The sequence below is a fragment of the Narcine bancroftii genome, chromosome 3 (assembly GCF_036971445.1).
Source record: "Narcine bancroftii isolate sNarBan1 chromosome 3, sNarBan1.hap1, whole genome shotgun sequence".
NCBI lineage: Eukaryota > Metazoa > Chordata > Chondrichthyes > Torpediniformes > Narcinidae > Narcine > Narcine bancroftii.
This window is the reverse complement of record NC_091471.1, coordinates 14369817-14396907: the sequence shown is the minus strand read 5'-3', so window position 1 is coordinate 14396907 and position 27091 is coordinate 14369817. Positions and strand designations below refer to the sequence as shown.

Below are 27091 nucleotides of genomic sequence, written 5' to 3'. Positions count from 1 at the left end.
CAAAGGTCATGGACAAAGCCTAGTACATCACAGGCAAAACCCTCCCCACCATTGAGAGCATCAACAGGGAGCACTGGTGTCAGAGAGCAACAGCAATCATTAAGGATCCACAGCACACACTCTGTTCTCACTGCTGCCATCAGGAAAGAGGTGTAGGTGCCACAAGACTAGCACCATCATGTTCTGGAACAGCTGCTACCGCTCCACCATCAGACTCCTCAACAATAGACTCAATCAAAGACTTTTTTAAGGATTCTTACTTTGTAGATTATTTATTAATGTATTTGCATAATCAATCTGTTTAAATGTCTTTAATTTACATGTCTTTCTTTTGTACACATTTCTTTCTTGTTGAGTACAGTGTACAGTTACTGTGACAGAGTATACAGATATTTTTTGGGAGATAAATTAGGAAAGGTTTGTTTGAGTAGGTTACATACAAACAGTTTAAAACAGATCTTATATGAAATACTTGAGCTCTGCTAAAGCTAGACATATTGGCTCCACAGCTTTTGCAAGAGCTTCGAAGAGTGCTGAAGAGACTTCACTAATGATTGTTCTTTACAAAAGGCAACAGATGAAAGATCTTTTGACTGGAGTAGAGCTTGCTGTTTTAAAAGGATCATGTGGTTTTGCAAGCAGAGAGAGTCAAACATTTTTTTCTATCCAAGAGAGGGAGAAAGAGAGAGAGAGAGAGAGAGAGAGAGAGAGAGAGAGAGAGAGAGAGAGAGAGAGAGAGAGAGAGAGAGAGAGAGAGAGAGAGAGGGGGGGGAGAGGGGGAGAGGGGGAGAGAGAGGGAGAGAGAGGGAGAGAGAGGGAGAGAGAGAGAGAGAGAGAGAGGGAGAGAGAGAGAGAGAGAGAGAGATCATTCTATAGTGCTACAACCAGCAAAGACAGCTCGGACTGGAACAGGACAAGCTGGGAAGCTTGTGGAAAACCCCATTTGGAAGACAGCCTGGTCAAAGCCCTTGTGGTTCATGCAAGAGGAGAAGACTGGCTCTCTAATGTTTCACTTAAAATAAGGGAAACAAAAAGGAACTCAGTGGTGACCAGAAAGAAAGAGGTTATCATATGGAGAACCCTGAAGGGGCAAGTTTCGTCAGCAAGACACTGAAGTGGCTGTTGGAAGTTCATCAGTTGTGGATGTCCTGGAACAACAAATCTCTCTCTGAAAACCGACAAGAACCTTTCTGAGCGGTAACCATTTACCTTTCAATCACCAAAGCCTGGTGAACTTTATAAATGTTAAATTCTGTGCACAATATAAGAATTGGCTACAACCAGTGAAGTTGGAGAAATGAGAAGTGAGATTAGACAGTGAACCAAAGAACTTTTCTGAACTTACACACACATTACACACATGTGCACTTAGAATTAGAAGGGGGTTAAGTTAGGTTAGTTAAGTTAAAGTGTGATTCTATTTTCATGTTTAAAGATCATTAAAAGCAACTTTTGTTTAACTAACCATTTGACTTGGTGAATATCTATTGCTGCTGGGTTTTGGAGTCCTCTGGGCTCGTAACATTACTAATAAATAGAAATTTGCCTGGCCGCAGGAAAAAGATTCTTAGGGACGTATTTGATGTCACGTATGTACTCTAACAATAAATTTGAACTTTGAATGTTGAGATAGGCACCTGGATATGAGAAAAATAGAGGGTTATGGGTGTGAGTAGAGAAAAATTAGATTGTTGTGGAATAGTTTTACATAGGTCAGCACAACATTGTAAGCTGAAGGGCTGTAATGATCTATTACCTGTGTTCTACACAGGGCAGAGTGTTTCAACCTGAAATTGGCCTATTTATACCTGTTGTTTCCTCTCCATTAACCAATCCCCAATCCACACCAAGATATTGCCTCACTACCATGCCCTTTAACTTTGTGCAGTGTCTTGGTAGTTTAGCAAAATTAGAAATACAGTGCCCCCCATAATGTTTGGGACAAAGACACTTTTCCCCCCCTTTATTTGCCCTGTGCTCCACAGTTTTAAATTTTTAATCAAATAATTTACATATGATGAAAGTGTACATTCCAGATTTTATTCAAGGTTATTAGCACACATTTTGGTTTGACTATGTAGAAATTACAAAACGTTTTATACATACCTGTAATTGCCTCATTTCATGAAATCTTCTGTGGACAGTAGTCATTGATATATCCATACCTGCCTCCTGAAGAGTATTTCTGATCTGTTGGATGTTTGTTTGGGGACTTTTCTTCATTACGATGAGAATTCTTCTGCTTCAGCAGTGGAGGTCTTCTTTGGACATCAGTCCCTTTGCGATGACTGAACTCACCAGTACCCTCTTTCTTCTTAATGATGTTCCATACTGGTGACTTTGGTAATCCTCAGGTTTGGGTGATGTCTCTTATTGTTTTATTCTCGTTTTTCAGCCTCATAATGGCTTCTTTGACTTTCATTAGCACAACTCTGGTTCCCATGTTGAAAAATGGCTTCTACAGACCCCAAAGGTGATCAAAAGCTCAGAAGCAAGTCCAGTTCTTTTGTGCCTGAACTAATTAAGCAATTGAACATAACTGAGGACTCACAAATACCTGTGAAGCCAAATGTCCCAAACATTACGGTACCCTGAAGTGAGGAGACTATGTATAAAAAGTGCTGTAATTTCTACATGGTCAAATCAAAATGTATACTGATAACCTTGAATAAAATCTGGCATGTGTACTTTAATTACATGTGAATTGTTTGATTACTAATTTAAAACTGTAGGGCACAGGGACAAATAAACGAAAGAAGTGTCTTTGTCCTCAATATTATGGAGAGCACTGCATACTATGGTCATGTGATGTGCTCTATCCATTCTGATAGTTATCACCTCACAACTCTAACCGATGAAACTTTTCCTTTTTCATTTCCATGTTGACTCTGCGCAATCCTATTACTTTTTTCAAAGCAATCTTTTATTCCTTCATCAATAATAGATTTTAGCACTTTTCTTGCCACTACTGTCGAACCATCTGCTTCAAGGCATCTGCCCCAGTTTTCTCCCTCTCCTTCGTAAATTGCATTTGCCAACTTTCAATCTCTAAGAATTATTCGAGCGTCCACATGCATTTGATAGGAATCTGTGATGCACTGTCTTGCATCAAAAGCTGAACCACAGGCTTTATTCAGCTCAAGTCTCTGCTGTGGGTAGCTGAACCCTGTTCCTGAGTGACAGACCTCAAGAGGGGCCGAATTGGGCTTATATCCCGGGAGGATGATTGGCAACCGGCAGGGTGGGGTTTGGTCCATTCAGGTCGACTGATTGACAGCCGGCTGGGTGCTGTCTGTCCTCCAGTGCTCTGCCTGAAATTACAGTGGTCGCCCCCTGCAGTCGGCTAGTGGTCTATCACCACAGTATCAACCAGTGTAACTGGTATCTGCAGAGCCTTTGGATGCAGGTTACTACCATGTATTGGCTTAGGTCCTAAAACAGAGGACAGTACGGCTCAGGAACAGGCCCTGTGGGCAACATGTCTATGCCAAAAATGATGCCCAGTTCCCTGCAGATTCATGTTCCCACCAAGAAGCGTCTTAAAACACTACTACTGCATCTGCTGTCAACCTGTTCTGGACATCTACCAATCTCTATGTAAAACAACTTACACCGACCGCACATCTCCTTTGAAGCCCGAGTGAAACTTGAAAGTCTGCACACACTGAGATTGTAGTAAAAAACAAACAGAAATGCTGGGAGAACTCAGCGTCCACAGGAGGCAAAAATATATTACCGGCGTTTCAGGCCTGAGCCCTTCTTCAAGGTACAATAAAACTCCGGTTTTCTGGTTGCTTGAGATTCACTATTACAATGCCTAGCTCATACACTAGCATTAAGAATATTCAATTTAAAAGAGAACATGCAGTGCAAAATGTAATCAGTATGTGGCCATTAAATTAAAGTTCACTTTAATCAGGTCATTCCCATAACTTACAACATTTAAATTTAAATTTGAATCCCGGACGCTGGCTCTGTTGCGCTAACTGCTACGTCATCATAAATACAACCCCTCCCCCCATAAATTTACAGATAAAGCATCTGACTGGGGTGGCTCTTACTAAGCAAGTATTAGTGAACGGCATCAATCGGCTCTTCATCCTGGGTAATGCCATTTTATTCAAACACAACTTTATTCAAACTTTATCCAAACAGCTGCTCTGAGCAAAGGATGACAATGGCTGAATACTTGGTCCCATCTTCACCAAAGGTGCTTCAGAGGAAAACTTACATTTAAAATTTTAAACTTTAATTTATTATTTATTGCAATTTCTTTCAATTGTTTTTGTTTATTTATTTACCTTGATTTCTGCTGGTTGCTTGAGGTTGCCAATGGGTTGAATTCCAGATTACAGGGGTTTGACTGGATAAGCAAAAAGCAGGTAGGCATTTTAATTAAAGACTAGAGATAAAGGGAGAAGAATGGAAGGGGAGGAGTCCAGACCAACAGCCAAAGGGTGTTAATTGGACACCATAAGAGGGAAGGTGGGAATTGATTTTGGCTCTGTGAAATGAGACAGAGGGAAAAGGAAGAGAGGGAGAGAGAGAGAGAGAGTGGAGGGGGGGGGGAAGGGAAGAGTGAGAGAAGGAAAAGGGAAAAGAGATAAAAAAGGGGAGATGGAGGGAAAAGGCAGGGGGAAGGTAAGAGTGAAAGAGAGGGAAAAGGGAGGGGAAGAGAGAGAGTGGGGAAAAGGAAGGCGGAAGGGAAGAGAGAGAGAGAGAGGGAAAAGGAAGGGGGAAGGGAAGAGAGAGAGAAGGAGCTAGAGAGGAGATGAGGTAATAGAAGGGGAGTGGGTTTAACAAAAAATTGAAGTGGAGCCATGCCCTGTCGATGTATGTGACATTTTTATTTAGGAAGAAAAAATTCTGACTGTCAGAATGACTGACAAAGGGCTCAGGCCTAAATTTGCATGTTTCACTGGAGCCCGGCATCTTCAGACTTCCCATATTTTCCTGTTTATAAGGGACCCAATCAATTCATTTTTAGACATCCTTAGAAGCATTTGCAATCACTTACATATTCTTCATGCAACTCCTGTGCTCTTTATCCTTGTTCCTCATTCATGGCCTCAGTCCTGTTTTTCTTAAATTTTCAAACACTTGGGATTAGAAATTTTGTTTTGCTCATAATCTAAGCCTTTCTTTTTGATCTAATATTAAATAAATTTTCTTTCTTGATATCCTATCTTGGCTGAGCCCTTCTTTTCATTTGTTATTTTCCCTTCAAATGATGTACACTATATATATTGGAGACAAAGGATGTTTTAATTCTTTAAGTCCTGACTGTTGTTTGCTTGATATAACCTTTGATTGTAACACCAGTCCACCTGCACAGATTTCTTTCCTAATTTTTGTCCTGCACTGTGGTAATCCCAAAGCCATTATTTTCAGGGAAGCTGGACAGTCTCAGAAGTATAGGGATGATCCATGAGAGACATGGACCGTTGATGTTTTGGATTGAAACCCTCACTCGAGACTTGTTGTTCTTTTATTGTCATGTAATAATACATTAAAAATGTAATATACATGATACACATCAGTCCCTACAGAGACACTGAGTGTCCATGAATTCACCTTTAGTGCTCCCACAGCCTCTGCCACCTCAAAGACCCCTATTCAGACCTTCAACAACCAGCGCTCGAGATACACTTCAGCTCGAGATACACTTCAGTGCCTGAGGGCTTTTTTGGGAGCCCTTCTTGCCCTCAGTTGCAATACCTGGTTCCCATGAGTCAGTCTCCAGCTGCCCTCAGACTCTGTGGGTCCCTCGACCACAAGCTGCCGACAGACTGTGGGTCTTTCAACTGTAAGTAGACAACTCAAACCCAACACCCAACCCCAACCAACCAATTTTCCCTTGCAACCGCTGCAGAGTGGGGAAAATTGTCAGCCACAAACGAGCCTGCAGCTGACGTGGACTTTACCCCTCCATAAATCTTCGTCCGCGAAGCCAAGCCAAGAATTGAGACAACAGCCTGCATGCAGGCTGTTTATTGAAGCTGTCAGCAGCTGAGTGCCTCGCTGGTCTGCTGCTGTGGTCCCCTTCCCAGTAGGGTCGTCTCCTATGCTTCTTCTCAAGGCCGGGGTGGGTGGGTAAAGGGAGTTGTCCTTCCCATTTCTGGTGCCCTGCGCTGGTCCGCTGCTTCCCTAGAGTCTGCCACTACTTGAGATACATTGTCCAGCACAGGCTCAAACCCATGGTTTCAGGATTTTTAAAAAAACACAAACTGTCAGCTCCTTTAATGGGAAGTGGAGTGTTTAGCATAAAAAGAGAGTAGTGGATGAGGAGAGGGCCATTATTCTCACTCTGAACCATCACATTATCACTGATTCCACACTTTCCCCAGTCAGTGGTGCAAGTTGAGCTACATTTGTAATTCAGCTGTAGGTTGATTCTCTAACTCAATGGTTCTCAACCTTTTTCTTTCCACTCACATCCCACTTTAAGTATTCCCTATGCCATAGGTGCTCTGTGATTAGTAAGGGATTGCTTAAAGGTAGGATGTGGGTGGGGGAAAAAAAAGGTTGAGAACCACTGTCTAACTCCCTATCCGGTCTCGAGAGTGCTGGGGAAACTCAGCAGGACAGGTGGATATCCTGAGGAAGTTAAAGGAAGTGGATGTTTGGGCCCGAACCCTTCCTCAGGAGGGCCGAAAGTCAGGAAGATGCTTGAATAAAAAGGGTGGGGGAATAAAAAGGGTGGGGGGGGGGAGAAGGGAGGAAGGGGAAAGGGAGGAGCAAAGGCCAACAGGTAAGAGGTGGAAACAAGCATGGGGGAAGAGGAGAAAGAAACTGAGAAGTGATGGGGAGAGGGCAGTGTACTGACAATAACCACACCAGCAGTGCGAGTATAAGACAGCTTTAATAAACTAATATGTCCACTAAGAGGTCTTGTCTCTCTGCTGTAGCTCTGGACTGCTTTATAGACAAGGTCACTGGGGTGACCCCTGGTGACCTAGTGGTGTAATTACATATCCACCACATTCACCACCCTTAAAAAATTATTTCCCCTCCTTCCCTTGTTTGTAAGTTCAAAAGTCCAAAATTTTCGAGGCTTCCATTGCCTTCTGGACCTCCTCAGTAGTGGTATAGGGGTGGGGAGTGCAGTCTACCTTTCGGCCTTCCTTGGTGGAGGTGTGGGAGTGGGAAGTACTAGATGCCCATGTGGCCATGTGGGCTGGGGATCCTCTTGTATGGGATTAGGTCCTGCCATCGTCTAGGGTGATATTTTGTGGGGCGGGCGTACCCAGGGTCCTGATTTCCGGGGTGGGTGGTCTAGTCCTCTGGGGTGACTCGATGGATGACTGTTCTGGTAACTGCTGCTGCGCTCCTTGTTGATCCGTAGACATCTGTGTTTCCTCCGCGTTGTTCACACATCCGGCCGGCACGAGATCCCTGGTGGCCACCGAGTCTTCTCTTCCATCTGGGAATGTGACAAAGGCGTACTGAGGGTTCGTATGCCTCAACTCCACTTGATCCACCAGTGGGTCCGCTTTGTAGGGTCTGCAGTGCTTCTGGAGGAGAACAGGTCTCGGTATCATCATCCATTTGGGCAGGACTGTGCCCGTTGTGGATTTCCTTGTGAAAGAAAAGATACGGTCATGTGGAGTCATGTTAGTGGCAGGACACAACAAAGAATGTATAGACTGTAGGGCTTCTGGGAACACTCTTGCCATCTAGTAACAGGCACATCTTTTGCTTTTAAAGTCAAGAGGACCGTTTTCCAGAGAGTGGCATTTTCCCTTTCGACTTGTCCATTCCCCCTGGGATTGTAACTTGTCATGTGGCTGGTAGCAATCCCTCTCTCATGCAGGTACTGCTGTACGTCTGCACTCATGAATGCAGCCCCCCTGTCTGTGTATGTAGTTCGGGTACCCAAATATGCTGAAGATGGGTTGGAGGCATTTTATAACAGTGGCTGTTAATACATCAGAACACGGGATTGCGAAGGGGAAATGGGAATATTCATCTATTAATTTTAGGAAATAGACATTTCTATTATTGGATGGGAGCGGGCCTTTAAAATCGAGGCTGAGGCGCTCAAAAGGTTTGGTAGCTTTTATCATGGTGGCTTTGTCTGGCTGGTAAAATTGCAGTTTGCATTCCGCACAGATGGGCAGCTCTTGTTCACTGACCTCAATTCCTCTACCGAAAATGGGAGGTTTTGGGTTTTAATTAAGTGAAACAGTCTAGTGATCCCCGGGTGGCCCAGCTCATTGTGCAAGTTCTGCAACTGGGACGTGTGGTTAAGGATGGCAAAAGTGCCTCTAGACAGCACGTCTGGGGGCTCGTTGAGTCTCCTGGGGTGGTATAGAATGTTGTAGTTAAATGTAGACAATTCTATCCGCCAGCGAAGGATTTTGTCATTCTTAATTCTCCCCTTGTTCTGGTTATCGAACATAAAAGCCACAGACCGAAGTATTTGCACGCCAGATAATGTCGCCAGTGCCTTACTGCTTCCACAATGGCTAGGGCCTCCTTCTCTACTGCTGAGTGTCTTACCTCTGACCTCTGTAGGGTTCGCGAGAAAAAGGCCACCGGTCGTCCATTTTGGTTTAGGATGGCTGCCAAAGCCACATCGGATGCATCTGTTTCTACTTGAAACGGGATCGACTCATCTATGGACCGCATGGTAACTTTAGCAATATGGTCCCTAATGTCCCTGAATGCTCTGGTGGCTGCTGGGCACAGTGGGAAAGCTGAGGCATTTATAAGTGGGCGGGCCCTGTCGGCGTAGTTGTGGACCCATTGGGCGTAGTAAGCGGACAGCCCCAAACACCTTTTTAGTGCTTTCAGCGTGTGTAGCACTGGGAGGTCTAGGAGAGGGCACATATGGGGTGGATCTGGCCTGATTTCCCCGTTCTGCACTATGTAGCCCAGGATTGGCAACTTCCTGGCGCTAAAGACGCATTTGTCCCTGTTGTACGTTAGGTTCCTTTCCTCGGCTGTCTGGAAGAAGCGTTTTAAATTCACGTCATGATCCTCCTGAGTGTGGCCTCAGTTTGTCATGTTGTCTAAGTAGGGGAACATGGCTTTCAGTTGGAACTCATCTACTATTCAGTCCATTTCTCTCTGAAACAGGGACACTCCATTGGTGACACCGAAGGGGAGTTGCAGAAATTGATCCAGTCTGCCATCTGCCTCAAATGCCATGTAAATGTGATCGCTGTTTCTAATGGGCCTTCAGGTCTATGGTGGAGAACACCTTATACTGTGCAAAGTTGTTGACCATGTCTGCTATGTGTAGCAGGGGGAAGGCATCTAGTTGTCTAAATTTGTTGATTGTCTGGCTGTAATCCACTACTATGCGCAGTTTTTCTCCTGACTTTACTACAACCACCTGGGTTCTCCAGGGGCTGGTGCTCTGCTCTATGATGCCCTCCTGTAGTAGCCTGGGGACCTCTGTCCTAATGAAGGCTCTATCCCTCGGGCTGTACCTCCTGCTCTTTGTGGCTATTGGTGTGCATTCTGGGGTCAGGTGTGTGAACAGCGGGGGCGGTTCTATGTTCAGGACAGACAGGCTGCAGTGTTGTTTCTTCCTAAGGCGTAGTGGGGGGTGAGGCCCGTTGTGCACTATTGTAATGCTTTCTAACTGGCACTGAAAATCTAACCCAAATAGTTCCGGGGCACAGAGGTGAGGGAGTTCTAGTAATTTGAACCCTTCGTATTTTTTGCCCTGGATTTCTAGAGTAACCCTGCAAAACTGTTTTACCTCAGCCACAAGGCTGCTGGCTGCTAACAGAATCCGGTGCTCACTCGGGCGTGTGGGGAGGGCAATGTGGTTGACTAACCCCTGGTCAATAAAACTTTCAGTGCTTCCACTATCTATTAAGTAATTTAACCTCACACCATTAATTTTGATGCACACAGTGGCGTCAGATAAATTGTGTGGACTCGCCTGATTCATGCGTAGGGAAGCAGGTCTGGCGTGTCCTTCCATTCAATAGTACTCGGCATCATATTCATCTCCTGAAGACTGTGTCCTCTGCTTCGTAGCATTTGTCCAAGATGGCCGGCTGCACATGTCATTCTTCTTCTTCTGTTTATCTGTGGAGAAAGAAGAGCTTTCCCGCCTCTCATTGGCATGAGAATGGGCCTTGGCTGTGGCCTTGGGGCTTCTGCAGACTTTTGCATAATGCCCACGTATTCCAGTTGGAACAGACATTTTCTCTGGCAGGGCAGAGGGCTCTGGGGTGCTTTCTTTGTCCACAGAAAAAGCACTTGGGACCCTCAAGGTGTGCTGCTTCTCCTGTGAATTCCTGTGAGGCAGCATACTTTTCTTTTCGTGGGGCCCGTTTGTCCCAGCCCCAGGGTCCTGTGAGTACTCCAATTATTTCCTGGTGCTTTCTAAAGCTTCTGCAATAGTCTTTGCCTCATTTAGCCCCACCATTCCTTTCTCCAGCAATCGATGTCTCATCTCAGTGGACCGTATGCCCACAACAATTCTGTCCCTATTGAGGTCCTCCGCATACTCCTGAGCTGATACTGCTTTAAAGTTGCAGCCTCTCACCAGGTGTTTCAGAGAGAGTATAAATTCTCTGGCAGACTCCCCTACTTGTTGTGACCTGGCCATGAGTCTGTACCGGGAGTGGAGTTCACTCTGCCCCTCACTGTAATTGCCTCTGTAAAATGCTCATTGTCTCTTGGTAGGACCTGGCATCTTGTATAAGGGAGTAAGGGTGGTCTCCCAGCTGGGCTAGCAGCAGCATTAATAGCACCCTCCACGTAATTCAGAAAGCATCTCTGCCAGCGGCCGAAGTGCGTGTTGGCTCCGGGATTTCTGGGATCGAGTTCCAGCCTGTCTGGTCGCAGCACATGGTTAAGCTGCAGTTTCTGGTCCTTTAGGTAATGCGGGGACACCCCGGGGGTTGTTCTCAGTCTCCACGTGGTCTGGGTCTAGGTGTAGCTAGGGCGGACCCTGCGGTGCTGGGAGCTGCTGGTAGAGCCTCTGTGGGGCTTGTGTCTGCTGGAGGAATAACCTGGGTGCTTGGGGCTGTTGGCTGAGTCTCTGGCTTTGGGACATATGCAGTGGGCTTAGGGGGAATCCCAGCAGTAGTGTCAGGTCTCCGTGGTACTGGGGAAACTGCTGCTGGGAGAGTGACAGTAGCAATGTCTGCTTTCCCTGGCTCTGGATTGGTTGGTAATTCTGCACATACATGGCGATTGGGACCACGACTTGTGGAGATCCTTCCACCTGCATTTGTAGTGGCCCCTTTCTGATCGGACCGGGTTTAGAGTCAGCAGCTCCTCTACTGGCGAACCCACGGAAAGGCAGGGCTCTTGGCTGTTTCTTACCTGCCCTATCGTACTTCTGTGGTCTTCCCTGCATTCCACCATGATTCCAGTACAGCAGTTCCTCGTCGTCTCTGTCCTCGGAAGCACGTGCATGCTGGTCGTCCGCGGATTCCATTAATCAGGAAGTCTCCAGGTGGTCGGGAATGCACATTGGAGCAGAAGCAGCTTCCATCCTAGTAGCTATCATATTAGTTTATTAAATTGTACTGACAATAACCACACCAGCAGAGCGAGTATAAGACAGCTTTAATAAACTAATATGTCCACTAAGAGGTCTTGTCTCTCTGCAAGACGAACCCAGAAGGCTAGACTGTAGCTCTGGACTGCTTTATAGACAAGGTCACTGGGATGACCCCTGGTGACCTAGTGGTGTAATTACATATTATCACAGGCAGAGGGCCAAGAAGGTTGGTTCTCCAACAGGAGAAGGAAGGGGAGGGGGTGGTGGTAGGAGCTGGAGGAAAGGAGTCAGAAGGATAGGGAAATAGAGAATGGGGAAGAGGATGAACAGAAATTGGAGAAGTTGGTGTTAATTACTTCTGGTTGGAGACTGGCGAGATGGAATATGAGGTGTTCTTCCTCTAATTTGCTGGTGGCCTCAATTCAGGGCATGACAAAAATGTCAGTGTAGCAATGGTGTGTGGAATTAAATTGGTTGGTCACTGCGTGGTCCTTGATATTGCTAAATTAAAACAAAATTAGCACAACAAACTCCCAGTAATACACCAGATCCCAGGATCTAGATATTCCTGATAATACCTTACCTGAGCACTTCACTTGAATCTGCCTCAGCCTCAGATCATCCCCAACCAAGAATGCCCAGCATTCTAAACAGCCTACCATTTCTGAATTTCTGCTCATCCCTGGCTTTCCTGCCTGTATATTGCACCATGCCTATCCCCATTTTAAGTGGCTGACCTGAATCTTCATGGCCAATTTAAAATGATCTCCCTTGCTTTGTGGTTGCAGGAGTTGGAACAGGAGTGAACGAGAGCCGGCCTGTTTAAAAGGGTGAGAGGTAGAAGCAGAGTGGCCATTGTGGGAGCTGCCATTGCACGAAGGTCCACAGTTAAACTGCTGAGTTGAGGCTTCACTCAAGATAAGGTAAGGCTCGAGAGAGAATTTATTATTATTTATTCTTTAACCTTGTATTAGAGCCAAGGTGGAATGATCAGAATTGCAACAGGGTTAGTGGAGGGCCCATCTTGTTAGATGTGGGAAGACTGGTAGACTTGCCATCCCCCTGATAGTTACATCTGCACAAGGTCCGTTGAGTTGCAGCTCAGTGATCGTACAGATTCTATCACCAATGTGTATATGTACATATGTACAGATGGTCATGTAGGATGACTGTGATTGGCTGAGAGTGTAGCCACACCAACTGGCAGGTCTTAAAGGATTGCTCCTAGCCAGACCAGGTCATTCTGGACAGGTGATATGCTCCAGTCTTTTAGTTAATAAAAGCCTTGGTTTGGATCAACAAGTCTTTGGTTCTTTCGACGCGCATTACAATTTTATTAACTAAAAAAAAATGTTGAAGGGATGGAGCGTATGCTACGGCCGGAACGCCTCGACATCGAACCACAGTCAAATACAGCCTTGAATGACTTTAAGCACTGGGTGAGATGCTTCTAAACATACTTACAGCTCTCTGCTCCTGCCGTGATAGAGGACGACCATCGACTACTAACATTGATGACTATGATGTCCCCAAGAGTCTACCAGAGTGTCCAGGACGCGACCACTTACGCTGCAGCCATGAAGGTGCTGAAAGGGCCCTACGAGCGACCAGTGAACAGGGTCTATGCTCAGTACAAACTTGTTACAAGGAGGCAACATCCCAGTGAGTCCTGTAAAGCTTATATTCAGGCACTAAGGGTAATGGGCAGGGACTGTGCCTACACAGACAGAACTGCTGTGGAGACCACAGACGATCTCATTCAGGATGCCTTTGTGGCTGGGGTTCGATCGAATGAGGTGAGGCAGCACCTGCTAGAGCACTAGGGAGGAAACCTAGAGGACGTGATCCAGATGGCATAGACGATGGAGGCTGTCTTAAGTATGGACATGTACTCTTGGGGCTGGACCCCACACTCTGATGTGAGTAGGATGCCCTCTCTCTACCCTACTACTGCCGCCACGCTGCCCGATGCAACTCCAAAGTGTTATTTCTGCGGGAGGAACAGGCACAGCAGGTCCCAGTGCCCAGCGAGAAAAGCCAGGTGCCAGAAGTGCCTTAAAAACGGCCACCTTGCTGTAGGCTGTCGCTCCAAAATGGCCGCCGTCAAACACAGTGTCTCGTGTGAAGCCAAATCGCCACTCTTCATTTCAAACACTTCTTCCTCAGAGCTCTCGTCCAACGAGAGCAAGGACTCCACCATGCGGCTGCGCCTGATGTTAAGGGGCAGACGCCAAGCGCTCAAGGTACGAATTGGAGCTGCAACTCGATGGCCTTCATGGGAGGAAGAATGAGTTCATAGAATGCAGAGACAAGGAGGAGGTCACATCAAGGCTGTAGGAGGCAGGTAGCTGGGTGATAGTCAGGAGAAGGAAAGCAAAAGCAAGCAGACAAGTAGTGCAGGATACCCCTCTGGCCATACCCCTCAATAAAGTAGAAGGTTGAGGGGGTGGATCTGATAGAGGTATATAAAATTATGAGGGGAATAGATAGATTCAATGTGAATGGACTCTTCCCCTTGAGGGTAGGAGAGAGTGGAATGAGGGGTCATAAGTTGAGGGTTGGGGGAAGAACTTTAGAAGTAACATAAGAGGAGGCTTCTTCACTCAGAGAGTGGTGGCTGAGTGAGATGACCTTGCGGAAGAGGTGGTACAACAGGGTCAATTTTGTCATTTAAGAGGAGGTTGGATGAGTACATGGATGTGAGGGGGTTGGAGGGTTATGGTAGGTGGGACTAGTGGAGTTCACTTAAATCGGTGCGGACTAGAGGGGCCTATTTCCGTACTGTAATTGTTATATGGTTATATAATAATAATAAGTATGTGGCTTTGGATACTGTTGGGGGGGATGTCTAAGGTACCGAGTCTGGCCCTGTGGCTCAGAATGGAAGAAGGGAGAAAAAGGGAGCAGTAGTGATAGAGGATTCAACAGTTAGAGGAGCAGACACGAGATTATTCTGTGGACGTAAAAGGGGCACAGGGATGGTTTGTTGCCTCCCAGTTGCCAGGACCAGGAACATCTCAGATCGGGTCCATGGCATCCTGAAAAGGGAGCATGAGCAGCTGGAAGTCATGGTACATATAGGGTATCAATGACGTAGGAAGGAAAAGCGATGAAGAGAGAAAACAGAGAGCTAGGTAGTCAAGAGTAGTCATCTCAGGATTGCCGCCTGTGACATGCACCAGAGAGGGTAAGAATAGGATAACATGACAGATGAATAAAGTGTTGTATAATTGGTGCAGGGGGCAGGGTTTCAGGTTTTTGGATCATTTGGGGAAGGAACAATCTGCACAAAAAGGATGGGTTACACTCGAACTGGAGGGGGACCAATTTTTGTGTACTGGAAAAACTATAGTTTGAAGTTCCAGTAGGTAATGTACACAGAGGCAATACACACACATGACTTAATAGAATGAAAATCTAAAACTCAAATGGGTTATTTACTTATCACATGGACCAAGCGGTCGGTGGTCAAATCACATTCCAAGGTGGTTCAGTCATCTTAGATTTTACCATATAACCATATAACCACTTACAGCACAGAACAGGCCAGTTCGGCTCGACTAGTCCATGCTGTAACAAATCCCCACCCTCCTAGTCCCACTGACCAGCACCCGGTCCATGCCCCTCCAGTCCTCTCCTCTCCATGTAACGATCTTCTTCTTCTTTGGCTTGGCTTCACAGATGAAGATTTATGTAACTATCTAGTCTTTCCTTAAATGTAACCAACGATCCCGCCTCGACCACGTCTGCCGGAAGCTCATTCCACATCCCCACCACCCTTTGCATAAAGAAATTTCCCCTCATGTTCCCCTTATAATTTTCCCCCTTCAATCTTAAACCATGCCCTCTAGTTTGAATCTCCCCCACTTTTAATTGAAAAAGCCTATCCACGTTTACTCTGTCCCTTTTAAAATCTTAAACACCTCGATCAAGTCCCCCCTCAATCTTCTACGCTCCAGAGAAAATATCCTTGGATATTGGATACTAATTATTGCAGCAGATTATTGACAGGTCATTAACATAAAACAATGAGGTTAAATGACTTTGAATAATTGCATTCATGATATCAAGCAAGGGTGCTGACTTAACACTAAAAACTACCCTGCCAAACAGGTTTGCTCAAATTGTAGAGGTGAGTCTAAACTAATTCGGCAGGGGGATGGGAAACAGACTGATCGAGCAAAGACGAGAGCAGATGGTGGAAAGGTTGATGCAATGTGCAGTCAGATTGAGAGGAAGGACAGGCGGTGGAAGGCGTATAAATGTAGTCAGTTGGAAAGGTTGAAATGTGTTTACTTCAGCGCACGAAGTATTAGGAATCAGGGAGATGAACTTAGAGCATGAATCAGTATGTGGAATTACGATGTTGTGGCCATTGGAGGGACTAAGAACAGGATTGGATGATGCAGGTACTGGGGTTTAGATGTTTCCAAAGGGATAGGAAGGGAAGTAAAAGGGTGAGGGTGAAGTAGTATTACTAATCAGAGATGGTATTTCAGCTCCACAGGACGATGTGGAGGGAAGGTTGACTGAGTCAGTGTGGGTGGAAGTCAAAAAACAGGAAGAGAGCCATCACTCTGTTAGAGTAGTCTTTAACAGAGGGTGCAACGCTATTACAGTACCAGTGACCTAAATTCGAATCCAGGGCTGTCTGTAAGAAGTTTGTACATTCTCCCAGTAGGTCCAGTTTTCTCTCACCCTCCAAAAATGTACGGGGTTTGTGGGTTAATTGGGTGTATTTTGGTGGCATGGGCTCGTGTGCCGGAAGACCCTGTTACTGCGCTGTCTGTCTAAATTTAAAATAAAATCTCGTCGTGGTCCTGCACCCTCGTTGTCTTTGAAACTTCCTGCAGTTCCTCCATTTCCAACTCTCTAATCCATGCTGAGTGCAGTTAAAAAGTTTTTAAAAAAAATTAATGGAGTTTGCTTAAATTCTGCAGAGGTATTGTAAATTAATTTTTAATCACTCACATAAAATTGTAGCAACATCTGAAATCTTGTTCGGCCTAAATCGCATTTGTATTAGACTCCACTGTAGGAAGCGTCTACTTTCCAGATCCTAAACTCCATTCCCTTTCCATGCAGCGAACTCTCCTCCTGGTCCCCACCCCCTTCCCTCCCTCGTTAGAGAAAGCTACCTCAGTTTTTTTTTCTCTCCAGTACCCTCCCACCTGTATCTCTTGACTGTTGGCCTGACCACTTTCCCTGCTTCTTCCTCCCTCCTCCCTCTTACTTCACCTGCATTTTGCTCATAGAGTGATGATGGTCTCATGACATAGAACATAGAATATAGAACATTACTGCACAGGCCAGGCCCTTCAGCCCTCGATGTGGTGCCATCCCACGTATTCCTTAAAATTAAGTACTAAACCCTCCCTACCCCATAACCCTCAATTTTTCTTCCATCCGTGTGCCTGTCTAATTAATAGTCCCCAAGGTTTCAGCCTCCACCACCAACCCAGGCACTGTGGTGGTTTTTGATGTCCAAAAATGTGTCAGGAAATGTGTAGTTCATGTGGTTTATTTTCCATAGCATCCTCAACTCTCTGTGTAAAAAATGCATCCCTGATACCTCCCCTAACCTTCCCTCCTTTTCACTTTTTAAGTATGTCCTCTGTTTCCTACTCCTGCCCTGGGAAACAGGTGCTGGCCGTCCACCCTATCTATGCCTATATCTATGTAGACCTCTATTAAGTCTGCTCTCATCCTTCTATGCTCAATAGGGAAAAGTTTCAGCTCTGTTAACCTTGCCTCATAAGACTTATTTTACATCCTGGTAAATCATCTCTGCACCCTCTCCATAGCTCCCACATCATTCCTGTAATAAGATGACCAGAACTGAACACAATACTTTTTAAGTGTGGTCTCACCAGAGATTTGTAGAGTTGTACCATGACCTCTCTACTCCTGAACTCAATCCCCCTTTAATGAATCCTAGCATCCCATAGTCCTTCTTAACTATCCTATCAACCTGTGCGGTAACCTTGAGAGATGCATAGATTTGGACCCCAGGTCCCTCTGTTCATCCACACTCTTAAGAAACTGACCATTAACCCTGTACTTAGCCTTCTGGTTTGTCCTTCCAAAATGCATCACCTCCCACTTATGCGGATTGAATTCAATCTGCCACTTTTCCGCCCAACTCTGCATCCTGTCTATATCCTATTGCAATCTTCAACATACTTCCCATGCTGGCCACCCCAGCCCAGTAGTCCTGTGCCGGCTGCCTCAGCCCCGTAGTCCTGCACTGGGGGGCTATCAGGCAGCGGGAAGGGGGCTGTCAGGTGAGGGGAGTTGGGTCACTGGCTAACTGTAATCAGCCTGACTCCTGCTAGGCACCTGAAAGCTGCTAGTTGCTTTGCCTTGCTGTTTTCAGGTGCCTAGAGGGAGCACTCAGAAGCAGAGAATATACCTCCCTAAGATGGGTTGAGTAAGTGCTCCTTGGGGACGGGTTTTCCGCTTTCAGGTGGCCTCCTGGCAGACGCATTCGGGTATTTTAGGCAGCTTTACATTCGGGTGTTCTGGCCGCCTGAAAACGGCTTATCCCTTTTTATCCCTTTGTAACCCTTTGCTTCCTGCATGTGTTTCTCCATCCAATTTATGTATTGCACTTCAAACACAGCATCGCCAGACTTGCCTGTTAAATTAAGTTTGTGTTGTGTGCTTTTGCAGCCCTCCCTTTATCTGTCTGGTCCCATTTTAAAATCTGTTTTGACTTGGCGTCCTTCACTGTTTGATTTTGTTATGTGAAATTACTTGGAACATTTGACAACATTAAAAGCATTGTATAAATGGAACATTTTTTTAACATTTTTCCCCTTTAGATTGGTGGAATTCATGTCCCAGAAACGATTTAATCTAAATTGGAGTTGAATCTTTCTTTCTTATAATGGAGCTGTTTTCAAAAAAAGGTGATGTGAAAATTCTTTTCAAATTGAAACTTCTCAATATTCTTCTCTTGTATAAGAAATGTTAAAGTCCCCTTCACTACCATCAGGGTTGCTGTGCACAATATTTATCAAGAATTTGGGCCATTCCTCCAAGAGGAGGATTAAAACAAATTTAATTTCAATTCGAAGAGTCTTTAATGGATGTGGATGATGTTATGAACCATATATAACAAGCAGCAATAGACAATAAACAAGAGAGTGTTTAATTTTAAAAGGCTAATTTTGTTTCTTACTAAAAACTATTACAGTCCAGGCCAAAATCTAGAAAGTTACTTCAGTCTTTCAATTTCAGTGTTGAAACGTAGGCCTTTGAAATTTGTTGCCCAGAATTAATGTTGAACTGATGGAAAGATTGGAGTTGTGGTTGCCACAGACTCATGAATTCTCTTTGCATTGCCTTTGGAGAAATGTTCATCCCCACGAGCTGTGGTTACAACACTCCTGGTCTTTTTGTAGGCAAGACTCGAACTGGGTGGCGACCACAAAGCTTCCAAGAACCTGGCACCGGTCTCTCCAAATAACTTCACTCCTAGTCACATTTGAAATGAAATGGTCACTCCAAGTGACCTTCACTGTTGGTCATCATCGAAATGAAACACTTTGCTACCCAAAAGACCCTCCTGGCACAGGTCAATCCACCCAAAAGGCCCAATGATACACAGAGGAGGTTTTGCTCTGAATTCCACCAAAATGGCTGGGCACGAGAGCTGCTTCAAGAAGCTGTTTTCTCTTCAGCCGTCAGAATGGTTCTCCCTTTGCAAAATCTCAATGTCTTCGCAAATGGATCGAATCTGGAACAGACTGACACAAACTTTCCCTCATTTCTTCCAAATTATCGAATTATCACTGGGCTGTGACTTGTGTTGTGCTTGTGTGAAATGTTAAATGTTAGCTGTGACCATTCAGTACCTCCTGTCTATACTATCCCCTACAGCAATAATCCCACTTTTCTAAAATGGGAGTTCATAATACTAGGATGTATGATCTTTTGTTTATTCTTCATTAGTTCTTGGCAAATGTTCAGAAAAAAGTAATGGCAAAATACAGTCAATTACCTACCATAATACGTGTCAAACATTCCCAGCTGGTGACGTCACTGAGGCGTCGATTCTTTTCAGGAACAGACATGGTGTCGAGCAAATGGCAACTGTTAGCTTTGTTTGCTGTGCTGTTATTTTAAGGTAGGTGAGACAGGTTCATATTTTATTTTTATTGTTTTTATGCAACATCAGTATTAAATCCAGCTTCCCAAATGTAAACTTCAGTTGAAAAATATTTAGTGGTCAGACCGTAAGAGTTATGCAATCACCTTGAAGGGCACTCTAAACCATAGGATATTAAGGTTTGGGTCTTATACTTGGTATATGAAATGACCCCTGGCTTTTGGGTGAAATTTTTAAGATTCAAATTCCGTCTTATATGCTGAGATTTACGGTAAATACGTGCCAGAACTGTTCCTCCTTCTTAAGAAGTCACTCTCCTCATTACTACATTACAACGTTGGTCCAAACATAGACAAAATACCCGAACAGAAGTGAGGTAAGAGGAATGGTCCTTGACATTGAGGCAACAGTGGAGCACACTTAGCATCAAAAAGCCCCGGCTCAGCTGGAGTCAATGGGCTGATTAGAATCATAGCCAGTGCCAAAGATGACGGTTGTGGTAATTGGAAGTCAACCATCTCAGCCACAGGGCATCTCTTCAGGAGTTATTAAGAGCAGGAATATTTGCTGATAGGTGCAGAAATAGGCTATTCAGCTCACTGAATCTGCTCCACCATTTAATCATTTTGCGACTCCTCAATAATGAAGCAGGCAACATCTAAACACAGCAAGATCCAAACGATATCAAAGTCTGGGATGATGAGTGGCAAGAAACATTTGGAACCACACAAATGATAAATTTCCATTAGGTTTATTAAATGTTCATGACCCTTTCATGAATCCATGTTGACTTTGTTTAACATTTGCTCAAGCAAATCAAAGGGTTCATTTGGAACTCAGTGGGTCAGGCAGTATCCATGGGTAGAAAGACTCAGGCAACATTTAGGGTCAAGACCTTTATGGAGACTCTGGTCCCAATCCAAAATATTAACTGACCGCTTCGACCCATGGATGCTGCCTGAACAGCTGAGTTCCTCCAGTAGCTTGCTGTCGATTCCAGCCTCTTCAGGTTTTGTGGGCTATTTTTAAAAATATTGTAGATTCTTCAGGAATTTTATGTCTACCTCTTTCCCAAAACCTGCGGGGGAGGGAAAATCCTGTTTAGTCCCTTTGTTCAATATTCAGAGTCTAAATTTAGACGAAGTTCTGCTGAAATAGATTGCTCAAAGAGCTTCTCTTTTCCAGAAAAGCACCTGGGTTTTGCTGTCTGATGCACCATCAACTATTCAGGTTGAGAAACCAATAGGCTTTTATTCACTGAAGAATAAAGGCACATCCGTACTGCTTGACTGTCCTGCACTGAGGAGGGGGCTGTGGAACAGAGGGGCCACAGGTATAGCTGGCCAGCGGGTGTGCCCGACCAGACAAATACATGCAACAGTGGTTTACCACAATGTCCTTATGTGCAAACCCCTTTCATCAGATGTCCGAACCCCACACTTTGAATTGCTTCCCAATATCGTTTTGCCACTTCTTTAATGTTGACTGCATTGGCTTGGTGGCCCTTATGGGTTGGATGCAGTTAACATGGAACATTTTGAAATGTAAAGTGCGGTATATCAGTCCAACTTGGAATAATTGGAGGTTTGCCAGCAGCTATACTTCGTTCGGAGTTTGAAGAGATTAGGTGTGTCACCAAAGGTTCTTTCAAATTTACATAGGTGCACCATGGAGAGCATTCTGACTGGTTGCAGCACTGTCTGGTATGGAGGGGCCGATGCACATGACAAAAAAGGGCTACAGACGGTTGTAAACTCTGGAGCACCATCAATGGCATTAGTCTTCACTTCATTAAGGACATCTACAAGAGGTGGTGCTTCAAGGAAGCAACCTCTATCATCAAGGACACTCACCACCCAGTCCTGCCCTTTTCTACCATCAGGAAGATGTTATAGGAGCCTGAAGATGAACACCCGACTTTAAATAGTTTTAACCCCCCCCCCCCGCCATCAGATTTCTGAGTAGACCAGTCGTGCTCCACGTTTTTCCATCCATGCTCATACCACTTTAAGTAATCCCAGTGGCATCGGTGCTCTGTGATCGTAAGGGATTGTTTAAGGTGGGCAGGAAGGGAAGGCTGAGAATCACTGCTCTAGACCCAATTTTGCTGGAGAAAAATTTGTAATTGGCCCATTTCCTTTGGCGTTATGAAACCGTGCACGTAATGAGTCAATTAGGTACGATTAAAACAGTGGTTTTCAAACTGTTTCTTTCCACCCACATACCTCCTTAAGCAATCCCTTACTAATATCACAGAGCACCTATGGCATAGGGAATACTTAAAGTGGTACGTGAGTGGAAAGAAAAAGGTTGAGAACCACTGCCACCTTACCTTTCTTTCTCTTTGCTTTGTTCTCATTGTTTATTTTTAAAAATCTTGTATTTACAGAATTGTAATTTATTGTAATTTGCACCTGTAAATGCACCATACTGCTGCCACAAAGCAACAATTTTTTTGACACATCTTCATGGCAATAAACCTGATTCTGATATTAAACCTTGATTATTTTCACAGATTGGAAGGATTTGTTGAAGACATTCATCCAGACCAGTTGTATTCAAGTTGCAGCTGGGTTTTTCTTTCATGTTGTCATGGAGCTGGTTTCAAAAGCAGGTAATAAAACCCATTTTATATATTTGGTCTTGTCTCGATGGCACAGCACCTTCTTTCCTTAAAGCCATCTTTATTCTACACAGATAAAATCTCCTTGAATGTCACCATTAGATAACCTGTTGAATCATCCTGGTTAACTGATCAATTGGGTGGCCATTTTTGGTACGCTCAGCTCATGTGACCTTACAGAGCTGATTGACATTTTAATCCTTGCCCTTGTCCATAAGATGTAGTAAGGTAACAAAAATAAAGCTGGATGAATGGGGTGTGAGAGCGAGAAATTGTACCCAGCATGTAGAACTTGCTGAGAGTAAGATGAAACAAGAAGAGTATGTGAGTAGTTAAACTGAGCTGAAATAATCTGTAGGCACAAAATGAATTTCGAGGGGAAGGGTGAACCTTATGAACATTTGTTCAAACTGCAGGCTCCTGAGAATGGAATCAAGATTTAAAAAGTGGGTGTGAAGAAGCTTGAATCGCGTCAGTGGTGCACAGATGGAATAAAGAGATGAATAAATGGAGAATTTTAAAGTGATAAGAAGGAAAAAGAATCAACAGTAAATTGTTTCAGATTTAATTATACAGTTTTTCTAATTATGTACAGAAAAAAACCCACCAACTTAAAGGGCCGGGGCCATTCCAAATATATCTAGATATTTGTGCAATAGAAAATAGGAAGATATCAGAGGGACTGAATGAATCGTCTTCAAAATGGGGAGAGAAGGTACAATGCCAGAGGGATAAAGAGGAAGAGTATCAAAGGGGAAAGTAATATCACAACTATTGAAATGAATCAAAGAATAATAGAATTATGAAGGCCCCGAGAGAGGCCATTCAGTCCACTGACACTGGCAGTTCCCACTAGAGCCCTCCCACAGTCTCCTTCTGGTCAGTAGACATGCAAATTATTGGCCCACAATCCTGCCCAAAACACTTGAGGAAGGAGTGGCTGATGCTTCACGTCACACTACAGCAGTGGCTGATGCTTCACGTCACACTACAGCAGTGAGTTGCAGATTACACTGTATACAGAAAAATAATTTCCTTGAATTTTTAACTCTGAAGTCTTAAGAATCTGTACCTTCTAAATCTTTGCCCAAATGTCAACGGGAACAACTTCCCGCGGCCCATATTTCTTTGCCCTCTCTGGATGTTCTCCTTTTCCACCCTATTGAGCCATATTTTAATTTCGAGGACCAAGTGAATATAAAAGTCAGAAATTCATGTGGCAGCAGGATAAAACTTTAGTTTGGCTGCATTTTGAGTATTTCATACATTTCTAGTCACCCTATTTCAGGAAAGATGTGGTGACTTTGGAGAGGGCACAGACGAGATTCACCAGGATTTTGGCTGGATTGAAGAACGTTAGCTGTAAGGAGATGATGGACCAACTTGGATGGTTTTTTTTAATGAGAGGCTGAGGGGTAACCAACTAGAGACAGAGAGATAGGGTAGGCAACCAGAGTCTTTCTCCCAGAGTGAAAATTCAAATATACACCAGTATAAAATGAGACGGGAATAGTTTTAAGGAGCGTAGATGGGGGAAGGTTGCTTCCCAAGGATGGAGAGTCCAGGACAAGAGGACACAACTTTAGAATTGAAGGTCATCCACTTAGAAGAGAGATTAATTTCTTTAGCTAGAGGGTGGTAAATCTGTGGAATTTGTTGCTTCAGGTAGTTGTGGAGTCCTTATCATTAGGTATATTTCAGGGAGAGGTTGATAGGTTCTTGATTAGTCAGGGCATCAAAGGTTATGCGGAGAAAGCCGGGCAGTAGGGCTGATTAGGAAGATGGTTGAATGGCAGGGAAGGCTCGATGAGCTGAATAGCCTATTTCCCTGCTCCTGTGTCTTGTGGTCTTATGAAGATTTACACGGCAAGTTCTACACAGAGATTGGCAGGCTCCCAGATCAAGCTGTCAAATGAGGTGGTAGAAGAAGATACAATAACAATGCCCAGGCTGAGACATGAACAGACGGAGACCATATGTAGGCAGATGAGATCCACTTGTTAGCATCCTGGCAAACACAGACATGGTGGGCCAAAAAACCCGTCCTTGAACTGTACTGTTCTATAGCCAGTTGCACTCAGTTTTGTTGACATCATACCTTTTCATTAAATCAGGTTCTGGCAATAATCCCTTTGAAATGAATCCTTTGAACCATTAATTGCAGATCCACCCGTCTTGTCCTTACTTCCCTCACTGGCAAATTGAATGGCCCAATGAAATCTCAGTTTCCCTTGTGGTGAACCATTTTTGTTAGTCCAATGTACATTGCAAAGTGTCAATATAAATTGGAGGGAAAATACTTACAATCACCCATGAAACACGTGGAATGATTTTCAGAATGTTTCTTTAGGGAAAGAAACCGTCGGTAACAAACATTTACAAGCTACCGATGAGTGCAGATTATAGGAACAATTTCAAGATTAAAGATTAAAAGATTTATTTATTATCATGTAATAGAGCAGAACATGTAATATTACACAACATTGCCTTCTGCTTGCTGTAAAGGCAGACAAAGTGTCGTACAGTATGTGAGAAAGTGAACCAAAAGCGAGTCCCTTCAGTCACTCAGTGTCTGTGGTTTTTTATGGAAGTACCACAATTGTGAATGTGGCTATCTCCACGAGAGGGGCTTCAGGAGGAATTCTCTGATCAATGAAAAATTTTCTGAGCATTTGGTCGGTGGCTATTCACCGGTGATTGAAGTGCTCGTCCAGAATCCCTACTCCACTTACTTTCTGACACCCTTTCTCACACCTTGTTTGAAAACCATTCACTCAGAACAAAGTTAAAAGTGGTGCTGATATGGGAGTCGTACTAAAATCTCTTTCAACCTTATATTTTGTACAGATTGGCATAACTTATTGACAAAGTTCGCCTGTATTCAAGTTGGAGCTGTTATTTTTTTTCTTGTCATAAAAGGAGCTGTTTCAGAATCAGGTAATGTCTTTCATATATCTGTTTAAAATTTTGGATAAGACAATTATTTGCCTTGAATCCTTTCTGTGCTCCTCAAAAGTAGAATGTGAAGTATTCTCCACAATGCCACAACCAGTAACACTTTAACTAACAAAAGACAATTTACTGCTCCTTGGACAAGACCAGCAGATTCATTAGTAAAATATGGAAGACTGCAGGCACTGGGAGAAGTTTGCATGTTCTTACTGTAGCTATGTGGGCTTCATAGAGTCAGGGAGTGGTATGGCACAGAAACAGACCCTTCAGCCCGCAATGCTCATTCTGACCATCAAGGGTCTCTCAGTACTCATCAAGTTTATAATCATCTGAGTGTTTGCAAAGAACGAGATGAAACATAATTTCTCTGGTCCACAGAGTGCACGCACGCACATTGAAGGAACAGCAGATAATAATTACATACTGTATGTACAACAAAATGCAATATAATGTTATGGCTACTACGGTAGAGCCACTAAAGTTATACAAATACACCACCAGATTAGTCAACTCAAGACTGATTTATTCCAGACTTTATGAGCTTCTTTTATATACTGCATGTCCTGGGCTCCACGGGACAAGGTGGGACGTCACTACGAGTTTGCTTCCGATCTACGGGACCAGCAGGTTTAAATTAAGCCTTGTAAGTGTCCTGCACCTTCCAGCAGGAGACTCAGCAGATCAACATGCCATTCCTTGGCACTCAGTTTCTCTCGTGTGTGGACCATTAGGTGAGTATTCAGCTATCCATATTATGGTCCCGCACACCTGCAGAACAGTGCCGGCAACAGTTCGCGATACCGCACTGTGCGCCCACTCGGCCCACTACAATAAAATAATTATGTATTAATATTTCAGATACTAATCTCATTTCCCAGCACTGCCCCTTCGCTACCATGCCTTGACGATTCAAGTGTTCTTCCAGAGGGTACCTACCTCCAGGGAGTACTACTCCTTTGAGTTTTCTGCATTAACAACTTATCACTATGACGGTCCTGGCCTCACCCTGGCCACAACCCTAACTCATATCCTAAAGACACCACTGTAGACAATGGGCGACATGGTTAGCGAGGCGGTTTGCGTAACACTATTACAGCGCCAGTGACCTGGGTTTAATCCACTGCTGTCTGCAAGGAGTTAGCACGTTCTCGCCGTAACCTGTGTGGGTTTTACCCCAGGTGCTTTAGTTTCATTCCACCCTCCAAAAAAGTACAGAATTGGTAGGTTACTTGGGTGCAGCAGAGGTTTCAATGGGCGGAATCAGCGTCGACCATGTTGTAAATAAATTTAAAATTTAATTTAAATTTAAATTCCCTCTTGTGTCTCGGTGAGAAGTATAATTGTAGTGAGGGTTGATGGGAAGGTGAGGAGAATATATGTGGGATTAATGCACTCTTGGTGCAAATAGATGTTTGACGGTCAGAAAGGGATCAATAGACTGAACGGCATGTTCTACCACCATAACTTCTTCCAGCTTTTCATGGAATAACACAGAATAATCGATTTGTGCTGCACAGTGTGACTTGTGACATCAGTATCACAGATGATCCGCAGTGACTGGGCAGGATTAGGGTGAGGAATCAGTGGAAGTAAAGTCTGTAGGAGCTTCCTTGCAAGAAACACTAAACAGGGGGAAACTGTGGAAGATTAAACTGTCAGCTGGAAGACGCTTGCTCCAAAACAAAATTAAATGGGAAAGGTGCAGGTGTGATTTCATCACGGCCTCTTTGAGTGAAACACGAAAGTCTACAGATGCTGTGATGGAACAGTTAAAGAAGTGGGTTTAATGCTCTTAATCATCTTTTTGGTGGGTGATGGAACAAGTAATGATGGAGAGGGACATGAGGATGGAGCGAGGACTTAATTTACTTCACCAATCTTCTCTGTATCCTCATTCAAAGGTTTAGTTGAACACAATTTGCCTTTT

The 27091-nt window shown here is 44.3% G+C and overlaps 1 protein-coding gene across 9 annotated transcripts in view; it reads left to right on the top strand.

Moving 5' to 3' along the window:
- LOC138756979 (apolipoprotein L5-like) overlaps nucleotides 1-27091 on the top strand; it is an 89846-nt gene that overhangs the window by 21521 nt on the left and 41234 nt on the right. For 2 of the 9 annotated variants that reach the window (XM_069923508.1, XM_069923509.1), the window contains 4 exons: nucleotides 12265-12399; nucleotides 18301-18387; nucleotides 22105-22203; nucleotides 25060-25149. In XM_069923508.1, the coding sequence (XP_069779609.1) occupies nucleotides 18366-18387; nucleotides 22105-22203; nucleotides 25060-25149 (211 nt within the window). In that variant the 5' untranslated portion in view covers nucleotides 12265-12399; nucleotides 18301-18365. Of the gene's footprint in view, nucleotides 1-7386; nucleotides 7452-8532; nucleotides 8633-12264; nucleotides 12400-18300; nucleotides 18388-19432; nucleotides 19608-22104; nucleotides 22204-25059; nucleotides 25150-27091 lie in introns of those variants that run through there. The other 7 variants (XM_069923513.1, XM_069923512.1, XM_069923511.1 and 4 more) reach the window with 6 other exon arrangements.